At 49.2% G+C, this 15,706-nt stretch overlaps 1 protein-coding gene across 2 annotated transcripts in view; it reads left to right on the forward strand.

Annotated features, from left to right (window-relative positions):
• Positions 1-15,706, forward strand: part of ADAM19 (ADAM metallopeptidase domain 19) — a 79,832-nt gene that overhangs the window by 49,855 nt on the left and 14,271 nt on the right. For both annotated transcript variants that reach the window (XM_037044809.1, XM_037044808.1), the window contains 6 exons: positions 400-465; positions 5,030-5,101; positions 8,365-8,531; positions 10,644-10,728; positions 11,381-11,520; positions 13,202-13,379. In XM_037044809.1, the coding sequence (XP_036900704.1) occupies positions 400-465; positions 5,030-5,101; positions 8,365-8,531; positions 10,644-10,728; positions 11,381-11,520; positions 13,202-13,379 (708 nt within the window). The remainder of the gene's footprint in view (positions 1-399; positions 466-5,029; positions 5,102-8,364; positions 8,532-10,643; positions 10,729-11,380; positions 11,521-13,201; positions 13,380-15,706) is intronic.

The following is a 15,706-nucleotide window of genomic DNA, read 5'->3' on the forward strand; positions in this document are numbered from 1 at the left end:
AAAAAACATACGCTTCCTTTTTGGAACATCCCCTTAGCAGTATGCACAGAATGCTTGTGTTTATTCATACCAACCAGAGTATGTGGGTTCGGTGGTTTTGAGGAACTTGATGGTCAGCATGTTCCCTCACAGTATGTTGGCCTTTGTGCTTCTTGTACTGGCTAGCCCACCCAGCTCATTGATTTTTGAGACTAAGGATGGGACCCAGTGTCCCAGAGCAGCTTCCAGCAATAACCAAGATGGCGGGCGCGGGGCATAACGAGGGTGCAGGCAACCACTGCGGGGCTGCTGCTGGTGCCCAAGTTCACAGTTAAACGAGCACCACTGCTTAGCAGTTTTTTGAAATGAAGCCAAGTCCACCCCTTCTATCACTCTGATCTGTTCCTATCTCGTTCTTAGATGAAAAGGGATGATTTAAACTCCATGAAGTATGTGGAGCTATACATCGTGGCTGATTATGCGGAGGTAAGGGGGAGGTGATGGGTTTCAACAGAAAAACCGGCTCTTTTGGTAGCTTCTATTCGAGGTTTACAACTGCTTTGGAGGAATAATGAAGCAGTCATCTGTCTCTGGTTGAGCTTAAATTCAACCATTTCTTTTTGCTATTTTAAATGTAGTTGGGGAGGGGAAAAAACAGGAAAAGGTTCTTCTAGCTTGATACATTCATCAGATAAAAAAAGAAAAACCAGTACAATTTACATTATCTGAATTAACATTTCTTAAAATGTTAAAACCTGAAGACCGCTTCAGGTTTTGGTACTTATTCATGGGGGGTCAATGAATTCTCTCTAGAGATTTAAGTAATTTTTTTTTTGCACAGATAATACATGCATTCTGACTCACCTGATTGAGTACATTTTTCTTGCCCATGAATGGGTCCATTTTTATAATCAGGTTGGTGCTCAATGAAAACCTGAAGCTGTGGTTCCTGAAATGTGGTCCCTGGACCTGTAGGATCAGTGGTCCCCTGGGACTTGTGAAAAAGCAAATTCTTGAGCTATGCCCCAGGACTCCTGAATGCTAAACTGTGGGGCTGGGTCCCACAATCCATGTTTTCACAAGCCCTCTGGGTGCTTCTGATACATGGGCAAGTGTGAGAACCACTGACCTAGAGGAGTAGCCGTTTGGCCTTTAATCCCATGCTCCTCAAGTTGGACAGGTTCTTGCAGGCCTTGGCCTCTAAGATCTGATGAACACTCATCTCTTTCCCTCTTTCATTTCATTTATTCATCAAGGATATCTTGATTCTTTATTATGTGCCACGCCCAGTGGTTGGCCCCCAGGAGGTGTAGACAGACCCACCCCTGGGATCAGAGAGCCCACAACGGCAGCACGGAAAGGAGTCCTCGTCCGCTGCCGTAGCTGCTAAGATGTGTCATGGCAGAGGGGCTGAGTGCAGATACCGAGGGGTCCAACATGGCGGTTTTGGGAAAAGGGGAAAAATTCTCCAAGGCGGTGATGTTGACGTTGATACCTGAAGAATGGGTTCAAGCCCCAGAACCCACATTTGCCTAAATTAGCCACATTTTGCCTCATTTCTCACATTAGGTAGTGACCCAACCATGTAACCAAGCACATCTGCTGAGCATGGGAAGTCGCGATGAGCCGACTGTGCTCTGAGTCCACACACTCATCCAGGGCCCCCCTGTAGGACAGAACTCAGCCAGGCTCCAGTCTGTCTCATGCCCCATCCAAGTGGCTTACTTGCCAGCCTCATCAAATGCCTCCCTCTAAGGTCGCTGTGTGTAGTCTGCAGTCCCAAAGCACAGATCCTGGAGGTGGTGCGGTGCGGTGGGAAGAATGCTAGACTTGAGGCCTGAGGTCTGCTTTCACATGTTAGTGGCGGGGGGCGGGGGTGGGGGGTGGTGGCCCTGGAGCTGTCTGAAAGGATGAGGGGTTGTTACGGGGCAGAGAGGTGGAGGCAAACAGCATTCCAGGTTGGGGAACATCGTGTTCTGCTTCGAGGGGTTTGGCTTTTTCATTGATGTTGGTATTGATTTTAAGCAGCCCTTTGTTTTCCTTTCCAAAGACTGGTGTGTGTGTAGGACGGGGGAGCAGCGTGGGGAGCAAGCTCCAAGGCTGATTTAAAAGCCAAGGTTCTGCGGTCATGGGAGAAGGTGACCGTTGCTGGCCCCCAGCAGGGGGGTTGCTGGAAGAAAGCTGAGCTTTTCTGAGTCCAGGACATTTTTTTCATTTAAGCTTTGCATCTGAGGTCATCTAATACAGTGTTCTTGAACTGATGTTTTCAGCCCCAGAATCCTTGGTTCGGAGGACAGCCCCTGGGACCACGGTAGATAAGCATATAGAAACGTAGACACTCTGTAGTAAAAGTGGTGTGACCCTCCGGTTCTCACCTCTACTCTCCCCTGTGGAATCTTGGTGCAGGGTTTTAAAACCCACTGGATGTGAGTCTCTGGAAGCTGGAGAAGCAGGGACAGGGTAGGGATTGGATATCTTTAGTCTCCTGCAGACCCCCCCCACCCCCCCACCCCCCCACAAAAGGAAGAGTGCTGGAGGTACCCTGGGGACTGTGTGTTGCCTAGAGCCATCATCCTATGTCAGAGGAGAGTGCTCTCGGCAGCAGCTGACAGGCGGGATTCGTGCTGCCTGGGGACGGGGAACTTGCTGCTTTCTCAGGGTCCTGGGCTTTGAATGAGTCATGGGAGGGGTGGAGTGGGGAGTACAGTAGGCCAGGCTGGCTCCCAGGCTCACAAATCCCTCCCTTTCCTCCTCTCCCCCAGCGACCTCTCATCCTCTGCTGGCAAAAGTGTATGCCTGACAATTAATGTGAAAGGATGGGAAGGCACGGAGTGGGAGGGCTGCCTTATCTGTGATTTACGACCTGGTGCGCAGACAGGCCAGGCTCCTCCTCCGGGCTCTGCACAGGAAGCAGGGGCAGGGACAGTGTTGCTGCCTAGAGAGAGGGGGAGAGCGTTGTCCACCGTACAAATGACCAAGCAGCTGCCCACTCCCTGGGTCTAGGAGGGGCACCTGGGGTGGGGCTCAGCTTACTGCTGCAGATGAGAGAGCAAATCCAGGGGAGGGAGGAGCAAGGTGGAGTGTTGCAGAAGGGGACAGAACAGCTGTAAAAATGGGAACACAAAAACCCTTCCTGGTGCAGGCAGAAGGCGAGGTAGTTGGAAAAAGCCAGGTGATGCACCATGTTTCACTGCCTCTGTCACCCTAGAAAGTTGAAGGTTGAGATAGTCCTTTCTTTAGGTCAGGGGTCTGCAGGCTTTAGCTCACCCCAAGGTCCAACCCAGCCCACCACATTTTTGTAAATAGAGTTTTACTGGACCACGTCGATGCTTCCTGCTGTGTGCATTGTCCGTGGCTGCTTTGGAGCTGTGTGATGGCAGTGTTGAGTAGTTGTGACCGAGACCATGTGGCTGTAAAGCCTAAAATCTCTAGTTTGTCCATTTAAGGAAACGTTTGCCTACATGAGACTCTTCTGGACAACACGATACATACCTAGAACTGGTGGTATTATCAGGCAGTTGCTTGAAGACAGGAGTAATTGAAAGGCAATGAAATATGACTCTGGTTTTATAATAAATATTTGCTAAATACTGCAACACTTTCTGTGCATGAGACTGGTCTAGAAATGGGATGACTCTATAATGAGAAACTTCAGGATCGACACCTTGTAAAGGTCTAAGTCACAATGCCCGGCATTGAATTTAACTCTCAGAAGGCAATGGTGAAAGTCAGACTGTTGACAGTTCAGACGACCAACGGCCCCAAGGAAGCACAGGGAAGTCCAAGTGCAGTGGAAGAATAGGAAAGGGTGGTTTTCCCTGAATTATGGAGGGGACACGCCCATCACAGCCAGCATCCCAGGGAGTTTTATTTAGCTATTCTTTTGTTTCTTGTTTGGATATTCTTTTTTTTTTTTAATGGTTGTTCAGTTACAGTTGTCCACATCTTTGTTTGAATATTCTTGCTGGATAGGGTGGAGGAAGAGCATGAAGGTCGGACTTGACGTAACATATATAGTTGTGTATCCCAGGTAAATCTGATAGGTACCCAGATTCCATGTAACAGTGGTAGCGGATAGGACATACCTACCACTTGCAGATTTAGGTGAATTGTGGCAGATTGTATCTCTACACCGTGAAGCCTTCCTTCGTCATTGCCACTGGAAGAGAGCTACCCTTTTGAAGCAGAAAAGATGAATGTGGGACCACATACTGAAATGCCCTGGTACCCATGGCAGGCATTTCTAATCCAGCACAACACTCTTCCCTGCCAAGTTCCATGCAGCCTCAGAATTCTTCTCACTGTGGAAGGCGCTGCTAGTCCATCTGAGTGGCATGCCGGACCAAAGCCAAGGTCTTATGATCCTCGACACCAGCACCCATTCTGTATCACTCACGTGGCCTCTGATGGCAGTTATTTCTGTCCACGTTTTCTCAGTGCATTTCAATTATGTACTCCCTAAATACAGAAGCTGCCACTGTGGTTATTTCTGGCTCTCTCTCGTTTTCACCGAAGCTCCTCTAGGCCAGTCCCAGGCTCTCCCACCTGGTGCCAAGCACAGTGCCTCGCCCATGGCAGGCGTTCGGTAATGTTTGACCACTGCTGATGGATCACATGTAGGGGGACCCGTTGCTACCCTGTGATGGTGCTTTTGTGTTGGGGTGACGACCAAGGCAGGGATCAAACCCTTCCCTCTGCTAAGGCCTGGCGAGTGTGCAGGAGGCCTTCTCCTTCGGAGAATAGGAGAACAAGGTTGACTTCAAGAGCTGGAGAAAGAATTCAGTTCACTGCACAGCTACTGCGTGCACATCTCCAGGCCTGGCACTGAGCTGGTAGTTGGGGACACCAGATGGACCTGACCTGGGCTCTGCTGTCCCCGAGCTCGCATTGCGTGTATGTGTGTGGTGGGGAGACAGCTATGTAAATGTGATGCCCCTAGAAGATGGAAGAAAGTAAATACTAACTTAAGGACAAGTAACGGGCATGGGAGGGGTCCTGAGAGGGGTTCTGTGGGGCTCACCTGTTACCTACTTCTGCTTGTCCCATTCAGTTTCAGAAGAACGGACGAGACCAGGATGCCACCAAACACAAGCTCATGGAGATCGCCAATTACGTTGATAAGGTGAGACCAGGTGTGTACTTTGTGGGAAAGGTGCAAGCACCTCAGAGGACAGGAGATCATGTAGCACCGGAGCTGCCTCTTGGTGGCCTGGCCAGCCCAGCCAGTTTCTGAGAGGGAACAGCGATGCTACAGAAGCCCGGGGCGATCCGACGAGGCTCGGCTCTGTGACCATAGCCGCGGAACCCCTCCTCTTTGCCTGGAAGTTTTGTATCGTTTTGTGTTGAATTTACATAATAGAGGGGTTGGTCTAAATCAGTGGCTTTGTATTATTTTTACTTTTCTGCTGGAATCCTTTTTTTTAAAATGAAATCTTATGCCACTTTCTGTGTAATGGAAGCCCAGACATTGGTTATTTTTTTCTTTTTATAATGTGAGTTCCTGGCTTGAGCTCTGGTTGCTCAGGCCTACTTTCCAAAGGGGCACCCACTTCAAAGTGGGCCGTCTCAGCAGACACTTTGCTGCCACAGGACTAGGGGAAGAGCCAGGCCACCTCTCTCCACCGAGGCTCCTTGTTTTAGAGATCTTGGTTGATTTCAGTAAGTGACCTTTTGGGCCACTTTTTTTTTCTTTTCCTGTGCTTTAAATTCAGCAATGAGGAGTGAACCCTCAAAAACCTGGACCCCCACCCTTCACCACAATAAAAACAAAATCCAGGCTCATTCTCTCCTCACCCTCACCTACCCCCCCCGCCGCCCCCCTCCCCGCCCCGGTCCACCTCGCTGTGTGGCTCCAGATGTGCTGTGTAATTTCCAGGCCTTGTAAGTAATAAATCTGTATCTTTTCAGTTTCCTGATGGTTATTGCTGAAGGGAGTCTTGCATGCGTAATGAGAACCACGGGGCTGGTCCAGCTATGTAACACTGGTTATTAATAGGCTGAGACCAGTGCAAAACAGTCCTACATAAAAGTCAGATGAGACGGACTGCCCTGAGCTGAAGCAGGGGTGAACACTGAGAGCGTTGTCCTCTGACCCCTTCCCCTCCTCCCTGCAGTGGCTCCCAGAGAACTGAAGATGTACAGGGGCTCAGTTTAAGAAAGCTTCAAGGCTCTTTAAGTTTCCTTCTAGGAACAAAGCCCAGGGATTCTCAGACTTAGGAGAGATTTGAGGTAGGTCAGGAAGGGAAAGTGACAGAATCATAAAAGTTGAGGAGTCGTGTTTGGGGACCAATCTGTGTAGTCTCCATCTATAAGACAGTTCTAAAGTTATTTCCTGTCTCACAAAGACCATGCAGATGGTTAACTTTCCCAGGGCAGACCTCTTAAACATGCTCTTAGGAAATACCCAAATTCTTGAATTTTACTAGAACAGGCTAGTCTGGGACATGGAAATACTGTGGTTTTTAAATATATGTATTAGTATTTGCTATAGCGCAAAATGCAGTGGAATGGGCAACCTAGGCTCTTGATAGGCTAATCGTACTTTTAATATGTAGATTTTAATGTGTTTCGGGTCACAGGTCTCTGTGAGACTCTATTTAAACATTTATAGTACAAATTCAGGGTACTCACAGAACTTCTGAAGCTTTAACTCCGGGCCTGCTAAGGAATTGTGGAGCCTAGGCGAAAAGGAGAAATCATTCTTTTCTAAACACTGGAATATAAAGAAGAAAACTTGGGTATTTTTTAGGGATTTACAACCAAAGTTGGTAGTATTCAGAATCACCAGGTGGGAATGTCTGTGCCACGCGTTTCATTCTGCCCAGATGGCTCTGTAAATTGTGGACAGGGTGGTCAGTGACTGGTGGGAGTCAGCCCTGGCATTTCCTGGAAGGAAGGGCTCCAGTGACACCGTCCAGTCCTCTCTTGCTCTTGACTCACTCCGCACACAATAACACCTAAGTGATCCTACAACCCAAACACTCAACATCTGGGAAAACAAGAGCAGCTCGGTCCCTGGGGTGCAGACAGGAGGCAGACCCCGTTATTACCCACGTGACATCTATTGTTCTGGAGACCCGGCAGGTGGGAGACTTGGCTGGGTCTCCCTTTGTGAACACTCCCGTCAGTCTGGGTGATGGAAGCAAGGGTGCTGATGAAAAAATAGAAGGAGAAGAGAGCAAACCCCAGTCCATCCTTGAGGCCCCTGGCGTGGCTGTCCAGTCCATTCATTTGTGAAGCGGTCTCCGATCTCTCCCCAGCAGCTGATGTCTGTCATTCCTGGCTGGAAGGCTGACCCACTTCTCCGAGGCTTGCTGACCCAGCTACTTGAACTGAACTATTGTTGAACCAAACCTGGAATGAACTGCACTAATTTGCTGCATCATGAACCCAATCCAAAATGCATTTCCTTAACCACGAAAAAGCCAAGTTGAAGTCCTTAAAAAGCTCCCTAGTGAAGCAAGTTCAAATTGGAATCCAAACTTTTTGTTTTCTGTAATGATTGACCTGGCACAAAACAGGAAAATCAGAATTTCCGTTGAGGTCAACTGCATCTGGAGCTCATCCTGCTCCACAGTTTCTCAGAGGCAAGTGGATCGTCTGGTTGTGAAAACACCCACATCTGGGCAGAGTAGGGTCAGGAGTCGGCTCCGAGAGCCGATCGTTTTGGCTTTTATCCTCGCTCCCCCATGTTCTCTGCTGAGACTCTGGGCAAGGCCCTCAACTCTACGCCTCAGGGCTTTGTCCCGGAAAAGTGCTCGGATTTTTATTTTCAGCTAGGACGATACCTGCCCAAAGTGATCCAATTTTGGATTAAATGGTATCTCCTTGCTCATGTCACTTAGGTTTACATGCAACTTTTTTACTTTTTTAGGCAGTGCCTCAGTGTTCTCTAGGCTTTGTCAGTCAAAGAATGTTTTTATACCCACGCCTTCTAATAGTTAGCTTTAAAGAAAGCATTCACCCTGCTTATATGTATGTGATGTTAAAGGTACTGGGTTACAAAGGTCAGGTACAGCTGTCCCCTTAAGGATCCCGAGAGCCAGGTCTCATTTATAGAATTTCCGAACCTTTGGGTTGGGCAGAACCTTGAAGATTGTTGGGCCCTCTACAGTCTAATGCTTGCAGCTGATGGTATCCCTGGTGAAAGCTAAACACCTGCAGTGACGGGGAAGGAAACTTTCAAGAGTAAGCATAGCTACCTACTCGTAGATCTTTTCTACCCATTTACTTCCCACGTGAGTGGGGACGTCTTACAATAAAACATCCCTAGACCATTGGGTATATCCATACAGTGGAATACTACTTAGCCACTGAGACGTATGAGCTCCTCCCTTTCTCTGGCAGATGAAGATGACACTCTGGCTTTTGTGTTTCACCCATCAGTTTTACCGAACCTTGAACATCCGGATTGCTCTTGTGGGCTTGGAAGTATGGACTCACGGCGATTTGTGTGAAGTTTCAGAGAACCCCTACTCTACCCTCTGGTCCTTTCTTCGTTGGAGGCGCAGGCTGCTGACTCAGAAGAAACATGACAATGCACAGCTAGTCACGTAAGCAGCCCTTCTCTGTACGCGCTGCCTTGGTGTTGGCTGCCTGTCCACAGAGCGTGTGCTTTCTGCCCCTTCCCCTCCCAATGCTGAGTGTTGGCTGCACTCGACCGCCTGGCTCTCTGGTCCTTGTAATCAGGTGTTTCTCAGACATGTGTTCTGTGCCTAGTACATGCTGGAAAATATTAAAAAGCCTGCGGCTCATAACAGCCCCCCAAAGTACTTAGCATCTAGATGAGGAAATGAGACCTACGCGGATTCAGCTGAGTGCCTAAGACCACTGTGTGCTTGGGAACTGACTGACTGTTGGCCATGGATGGCTTTGAAATGGACTTTCTGTGGGGCTCCTCTTCATCTTGTCACTCAGTTCTGGTCTCAAGCTAACCTCCTGAGGCAGGCACAGTCGGGGCAGGGGTGGGGCCTCTCCTGGGTTGTTCTTTGCTTCATTCCTAGAAGCTGAGGGCTGCCCGCCCAAGGTAGTCAAAGTGCCAGTTAGTACAGGGACTGTGTGTTTGGTGGGAGGCAGACGCTGAGGGCGTGGGGTGAGGGAAAAAGAGGACATTTGGTGAGGGCCACGGTGGCATAGGACAGTCCCCTAGGGGTGATTATCTAGTTTTTATTAGGGTTGACTTCCAAAGGTATCCTGAGGCAGTTACAACCAGGGCACATACATAAACAAATCATTTTTTTATTTTCTTGCCTAAATACCTTTATAAATAAATACCTTTATTTTCTTGCCTATTTTCTTTGCAATTAACAATCATTTCAACATTTGTTTACTCTAAAAAAAAGCCCTGGTGCGTCTCATTTATTTTAAAATATAATTATGTACTGCCCTTTCTGAGTGGTTTATTATTTCAGTTTGGGTTTCCCTTTTAAGCCATGAGTTATTTAGAAGTTATTAGAAGTTATCTAGAAGTTTTTAAACTAAAGCTTATTTAATTTTTTTTTGAGTTTCAAAAATAATTGAAAAAGACCTGGGAAATAACTAAACCAAACACCTGGGCAATGAGCACATTCGCCTTGGAAGAGCCTTGAGGTTACCGAGACTTTGGGCCTGGACTTGGGAAGTGCAGTGTCCTGCTTCGGGCAAGACCCTGAATCTAGGTTTCCAGCTGGACTTCCTCGGAGCCGTGGTCCAAGTTTATAAAACCACCAGTAGGACTTCACGTACATTTGCCATATTCTTTTTATTCCTTTGCATCTTGTCTCTCTGAAGAAAGGTCTGCCTTGACTTCATCACACATTTATGAAGCACCCACCATGTTTCAGATTCTAAGTTCTGGCGACCCCCAAATATGTAAGATAGTCTCAGCTCTCAAAGAGATCGGGCTGTAGGTAGGACGAGCACGGCGATATCGAAGTACCACACAATGACTTTCCACACAGACTTTGAATTACATGTGTGTGGCGTGCATGGGAACACTGGGTTTCAGTTACTTCTTGGCCCCTGTACTGGGTGTATACAGCCAGAGAGGGATGAATTAAACGGGGACAGAGCTTGGCCGTGGGCAGGTTAGGATCACAGTTGCAAAACAAAGGCAGAAATAGGTCATTCTTGCACCTGGCTGCACTTCTTGATGCTTCTGATGGGACACATCTGTTTCCTTGGGCCCTGAGTGATGCAGGAATGAGGCATCACCCCTTACAGCTGCTGCCCCGAAGTGTCCTGCACCCTCTCCCAGGGCCATAGATGTGGCATGAGACCCCGGCAGCTGGCGGAAGTGGGCCTGATTCACTCAGCATCAGAGCCTGTGCCATTCTCCCCGCCACCCCCCGCCCTCTGACCTTTTCCTGTGCAGCAGGAATGGGATGCAGCTTTGCAAGCCCTGCCCATTTCCTTCCAGGGAGCAGGGTTATGGGCATATTGTGGGGAAAAGTGACCTTTCACTCTCTGTTTTTCTAGAGCAGTGAGAGAGTGGGTGGGAGGAAGTCAGAGGGGTGGCAGCCTGGGATCTGTCCATTTGGCCTGTGATACCAGGGCCTGTCCTCTTGGGACCTGTCTGGGAGTGGCAGAAGGGCCAAGGGGCACCATGATGGCCACGTGCTCCTGGGCACCTTGAAACAGCCCTCTCAGTCCCCTCTGTAGTCACCCTGTCGCCTTCCCTCCTGCAGGGGCAGGTCTTTCCAGGGCATCACCATCGGCCTGGCCCCCCTCATGGCCATGTGCTCCGTGTACCAGTCTGGAGGAGTCAACATGGTGAGTCTCAGCCGCCGTGAGGGTGTTGCAGAAGGCAGAAAAGTCTCGCAGAAGGCAGGAGGCTGTCTTGTCAAAAACAGTCTTCTGTGTCATTATCAGAGGAAAGAAAGCTTTGACATCCCAAAGGGCAGTTGTTTAAAATGAAGTCCTAAGTGATAAGGGATGGAGGTGCCGGGGGTGAATTTTCATTGATTGTAGTTTATCCCCAATTTTCAAGTTCAGGAAAACCCAGAAGCGATTACATTCCTGCATCACTACGTCTTTCATGGCTTCCAAACCGTGAGCTGGGGGTAGTAAGATGACAGAGATGAAAAACACTTTGTATTCTGGGTTTCATGTTATGTATATCATTATGAAATGAGAGCTTGTCTCAAAGTCATGGTTAGGAAATTGCTGCCTTGTTTTGAATTTTCTCTGACTTTGTGACTACTTATTAAATGACTTTGAGTGTTCATTTCTGACATGAGCAGTAGATATCATGGAGCCCCGCCATCCTCTCTTTGTTCATCCTCTATCCGTCCCCTGTGATTGGCAGGTGCAGCGTGTGGTTAAAAGCATGGGCTTTTGTCAAGCTGTGAGGCTTGACCAAAGTAAAGGCAGAGTCGGGGGTTGGGGACAGCAGTCTTCTTGACCTGAATCTCTCCCTGTGCAGGATCACTCTGAGAATTCCATTGGCGTGGCTGCCACCATGGCCCACGAGATGGGCCACAACTTCGGCATGAGCCATGATTCTGCCAATTGCTGCCCAGCCAGCGAGGCTGACGGTGGGTGCATCATGGCAGCCGCCACTGGGTGAGTCAGACAGGAAGGGGAAGATGGGGCAGAGGGCAGGGTGGTGCTCCTCCCAGCTGGCCCCAGGGAGCCACTGTTAGAACGTGGAGTGATATGTGCTTTTGACACCCAAGAGATGGGAGGAGGACAGAGAAAGCAAGGGCATTCGAGGAGCACTAGGTTTCTAGTGGGTGGCTTGGTCCTGGTGAGACCCTGGAGAGACTTAATTTTGTCTTCGGTCTTCAGCGGCAAACCCGGCCTGACTACACGTGTCTTTTTCTCTTCGTGAATTTTTTATGAGGAATGGTTTCGGTAACAGCCACAGTTCTTAGTCCCTCCATTCCACGGGAGCTTGATGCGTGCTGTCCCTTCCCAGGCTTGGTAGAAAGTGCTGATGTGGCCTCCAGAACAAGGAGAAGAAAGAGGAACATTTGTATACCTCGGAGTGACCCCTCCAGGAATTTACAGGCTGTGTTTACCAGGAGGAACAAGCCCAAGGCGGCTGCGTCTCCCTGTAGTTGTGAGGGGTTTTAGACCAGAGCTCTTGAAAGAGAATGCTGGAGTTTACTCAAAGGACTTACGTTTAGTGTCTGAACTCGCTCAGCAGAGAGCACTGGGTTCTTCCAGGACCTGAGTTCTTCCTTGGAAGGCATCGTGGTGGGAGGTTATGTTCCTCCCACCCCAAATCATAAGCTTAAGGCTTGCTTATGCTTCTTAAAGAAATGGTGTTTCAGTGTTTCCAAGAGAAAACACAGCTTTTTTGGAGCTCCAGTGGCCAGTGCTTTCACCATTCCTTCTCAGCCATGACACGCAGGGAACAACTCTGTGGGTCATGCTCAGACCCCTATGAGCTCCTGGTATAGGTCCACCTCTTTCTTTCCCAAGCTAAAAGGCATATGGCAGACAAACTGTTGAGAGTTGTGTTAATTACCACTCCAATTTGTTTTTAAACTATTTGTGAGTTTTAGCAGTTTACCAGTAAAGTCCTTGTGTTATGCCTGATGACTCAGGGAAACCCTCTGTGTTTAGCGTCCAGGTGGCTTAGACAACTGTGGTCGGGATAACCCTGTTACAGACCCAAACGGCAGTGCTGACCTGCTGCCAGGGGACATATGGCTTTAAATTCCTTTTCCCAGTGGTGGGACCCAGGAATTCTATACCCTTTGTGATAAAGCCTGTGCGTTTGTGAGTTGGCTTGGCTGAGTTTGGAGTACCGCCCACGGGCTTAGTGTGAAGCCTAAGCTGGCTGCACAACACAAAAATTAAACCCCTAACCTCATCCCTTCCTGGCCTAGTCTTCTGTCCCGAGAAAATCTCTATCTAATATCAGCTGCAGAAAGAAGTTTGGGTTGGTTGGTGTTGTATTCCACTCTAAGGCTCGAGAGACCCATTGCAATGCGTATGACCCTTGTGTGGCGCAGCCCCTTCGTGCAAAGGGCGAACACTTCTGATTCTTAGATACTTCCCCTGGGCAGAAGGGGTGAGAAAACCATTCCAGGGTGGTTAGTATTTCTGAATTCTTAGAAGGAATTGCAAGTTAATATATCGATGATGTTTGGTGAGGGCAGAATGGACGTGCATGGCACCATCGGGGGTCTGAGTCCCTTTAGGGGGAACCAGCCCAGTGGGCAGCAGGACTGACAGCTGTTCTGTCTGCTTGGTGCTCAGATGTCCAGCTAACTCCAGCCTTACTCTCCACCAGCCATCCTTTCCCCAAAGTGTTCAATGGGTGCAACAAAAGGGAGCTGGACCGGTACTTGCAGTCAGGTGGTGGGATGTGTCTCTCGAACCTGCCAGACACCAGGACTCTGTACGGAGGCCGACGATGTGGAAACGGGTACCTGGAAGACGGGGAAGAGTGCGACTGTGGGGAGGAAGAGGTAAGGTTTCCTGGCCTTGGAGGGAAGATAAGCATTTGTTTCGAGGCTCCAGTCCAAAGAGAACGAAAAGTGTCTTGGTTGTGTGCATGTCCTATAACATCACAAATACGATGTGGAGAGTAAGCCTGGACGATGGGCCATTTCTGCAGATGCTCCCAGTTTGAGGTTGTCGCCGTGTGTGTCCAGGCTGGGGTGGGCTTTTCCTTGTGGGTGTATGATCTAACCAGAGGCCACAAGCTTCACCAGTGCAGTGGCAAGCGGCCTTTTTAGCCTTCCGGCCGCACTGAATTTATTCTAGAAGCCACACAGCTGGTCACATGAACTTGAATCTGGGCCGTATGAGGATGCTTAAAATAATAAGCTCGTACTGTTCAGCCTGGAGAAGAGATGATTGAAAGAGGAAGCAGGAAGTACGGTCAAGTCCGAAAAGGGCTGTTAGGAGGAAGAAGGAACAGAGCTGTTTTGGTCTTGAAAATGAGTGACAGGTGTGCAGCAGAGCCCTGTCACTTTGAATGGACACATGTTGTTCTGCAAAAAGCAGAACTGGATAGTTTTATCTTTATCTTTGGAAGCGTGAAGATATATGTACCTTAACATGAAAACAGTTTAGGGGAGAATGCATGAGTAACAGTTAGCTGTGGTGGGGGGCAGATTTGGGGTCTGTGTATGTGGAAAAGACTGTTGGATTTTATAACCTTCCCTAGGGTTTGATTGGTTTTTAAATGTCAGCAGGTAACTTTCAAAATAAAACAAGAACCGGCTAAAGGCTCTGGCACCCCATCACCGTGAATTCACAGCAATCCGCCCAGACCCTTCAGAAGGGAGGGTGTTCTATTATCTTGGGGGGGCCCATGGACTTCAGTAGCAGCCCACAAGCAGGCTCAGCCGGTTGGCTTCTATCTGGAGCAGTGGCTGATCTACAAATAGTTACTGAGTTGGGTGCTATGTCCGATATAAATACAGCAAAAATAGATGTGGCCCCTGGTCTTGCAATACATTTAGTATAGTGAGGGAAACACAAATGGATGAAATAGTTGCAAAAGTATCTAAATACTAGGAGGGCCAATGACAAGGAGCTATGAGTTTATGTAGGATGAGGGGAGCTGTCCTACCTGGGGGTGACCTCTGACCCCATGCCCAAAGGCTATTGGGAGTTAGTGAGGAGTACAAGGAGAAAAGGTGCATTTCAGTCCAGGGAGGGGCCATGCCTTGAGGGTGGAGGAGACACGGTTTGTTGGAAGGAAAGGATTTGCCAGGAGTCCAGGATGGGGGTAGATTAATGGAAGGGAAGTGTTCTTGTTCCCCCTCTTAACAGGGGGATCTCTAGTTAGGCAGTGGCAGGTGTCACTGCAGTAGGCCAGACCTGTGCAGTAACACTTACCATGTGGCCAGTAAGCACAGAGTGGGCCCTGGGCAGATGTGGCTGGGCTTCGGCTCCCACACCTGCCAGGTGTGCGCCTCGAGCAGCCATGGGGCTTGCCTGAGCCACCATTTTACCGTCTGTGAAGGGGACCCATCCTGCCTCTCGGGCTGTCGTGGTCCTGTGCGAGCGGGCTGGCGCGGTGTCGAGAACTGTGAACTGTGACCACAGCGGGGGTGTTATGAGGACACCCGGAGGCCCTGGCCATCCGTCATTCTTTTAAATCTCATGCCGTATGTCAGCAAATGAGGACCAGTGGGGCAGGAAGGAAGAGAGAGGAGCGTGGAACCCCAGGAGACCTTCTGTCCCGGAAAGGCCTGCAGACACGGGTCGTGGAAGAGCAGCAGGTGGTGGGAGAAGTCCGAGGAAGCAGGCCCCGGGGGCTGATAGAAACAGCGTTCGAGCTGGTGCCGGATGTCCTTGCTCTCCACGGCCTCTTTGGATGGGATAGCAAGGCTGGGGGCTGGGGGCAGGGGCGGAGGGGTGGGGTGCAGGGGTGGGGCGCAGAGAGGGCAGCGTAGAAGACAGTCTTGGGGTGTTGTACTGGGGGCAAGAAGACAAATTGCAGAATTCCGTATAGTGTAATGCTATACTGAAAACCATGTTGCAAGGATACATGATTACATGGAGAAGTGTGCATATTGTATTACATTACAGAACAGTTTGGGTGCCATGATTTTATAAAATAGGTATATGTTTCTATTTATAGGAAAATGCCTGGAAAAGTATCCACACTCCAAATGGAGTTGTGTCTGAGTTGTGGTGCTACTGATGATTGTGTGTGTGGGTGTATGTGTGTTTCTACAGTAAATACACATTACCTTAGCGGTTAAGCTGTAAAGTGATTTTGGGGGAAAGCCTTCTAGGAAGCCAGGGCTCCAGGGACATGTGGGAAGGGGGCGGGGGA

The sequence above is a fragment of the Sturnira hondurensis genome, unplaced genomic scaffold (assembly GCF_014824575.4).
Source record: "Sturnira hondurensis isolate 20B ecotype Veracruz unplaced genomic scaffold, ASM1482457v3 Scaffold0004152, whole genome shotgun sequence".
Taxonomy (NCBI): Eukaryota; Metazoa; Chordata; class Mammalia; order Chiroptera; family Phyllostomidae; genus Sturnira; species Sturnira hondurensis.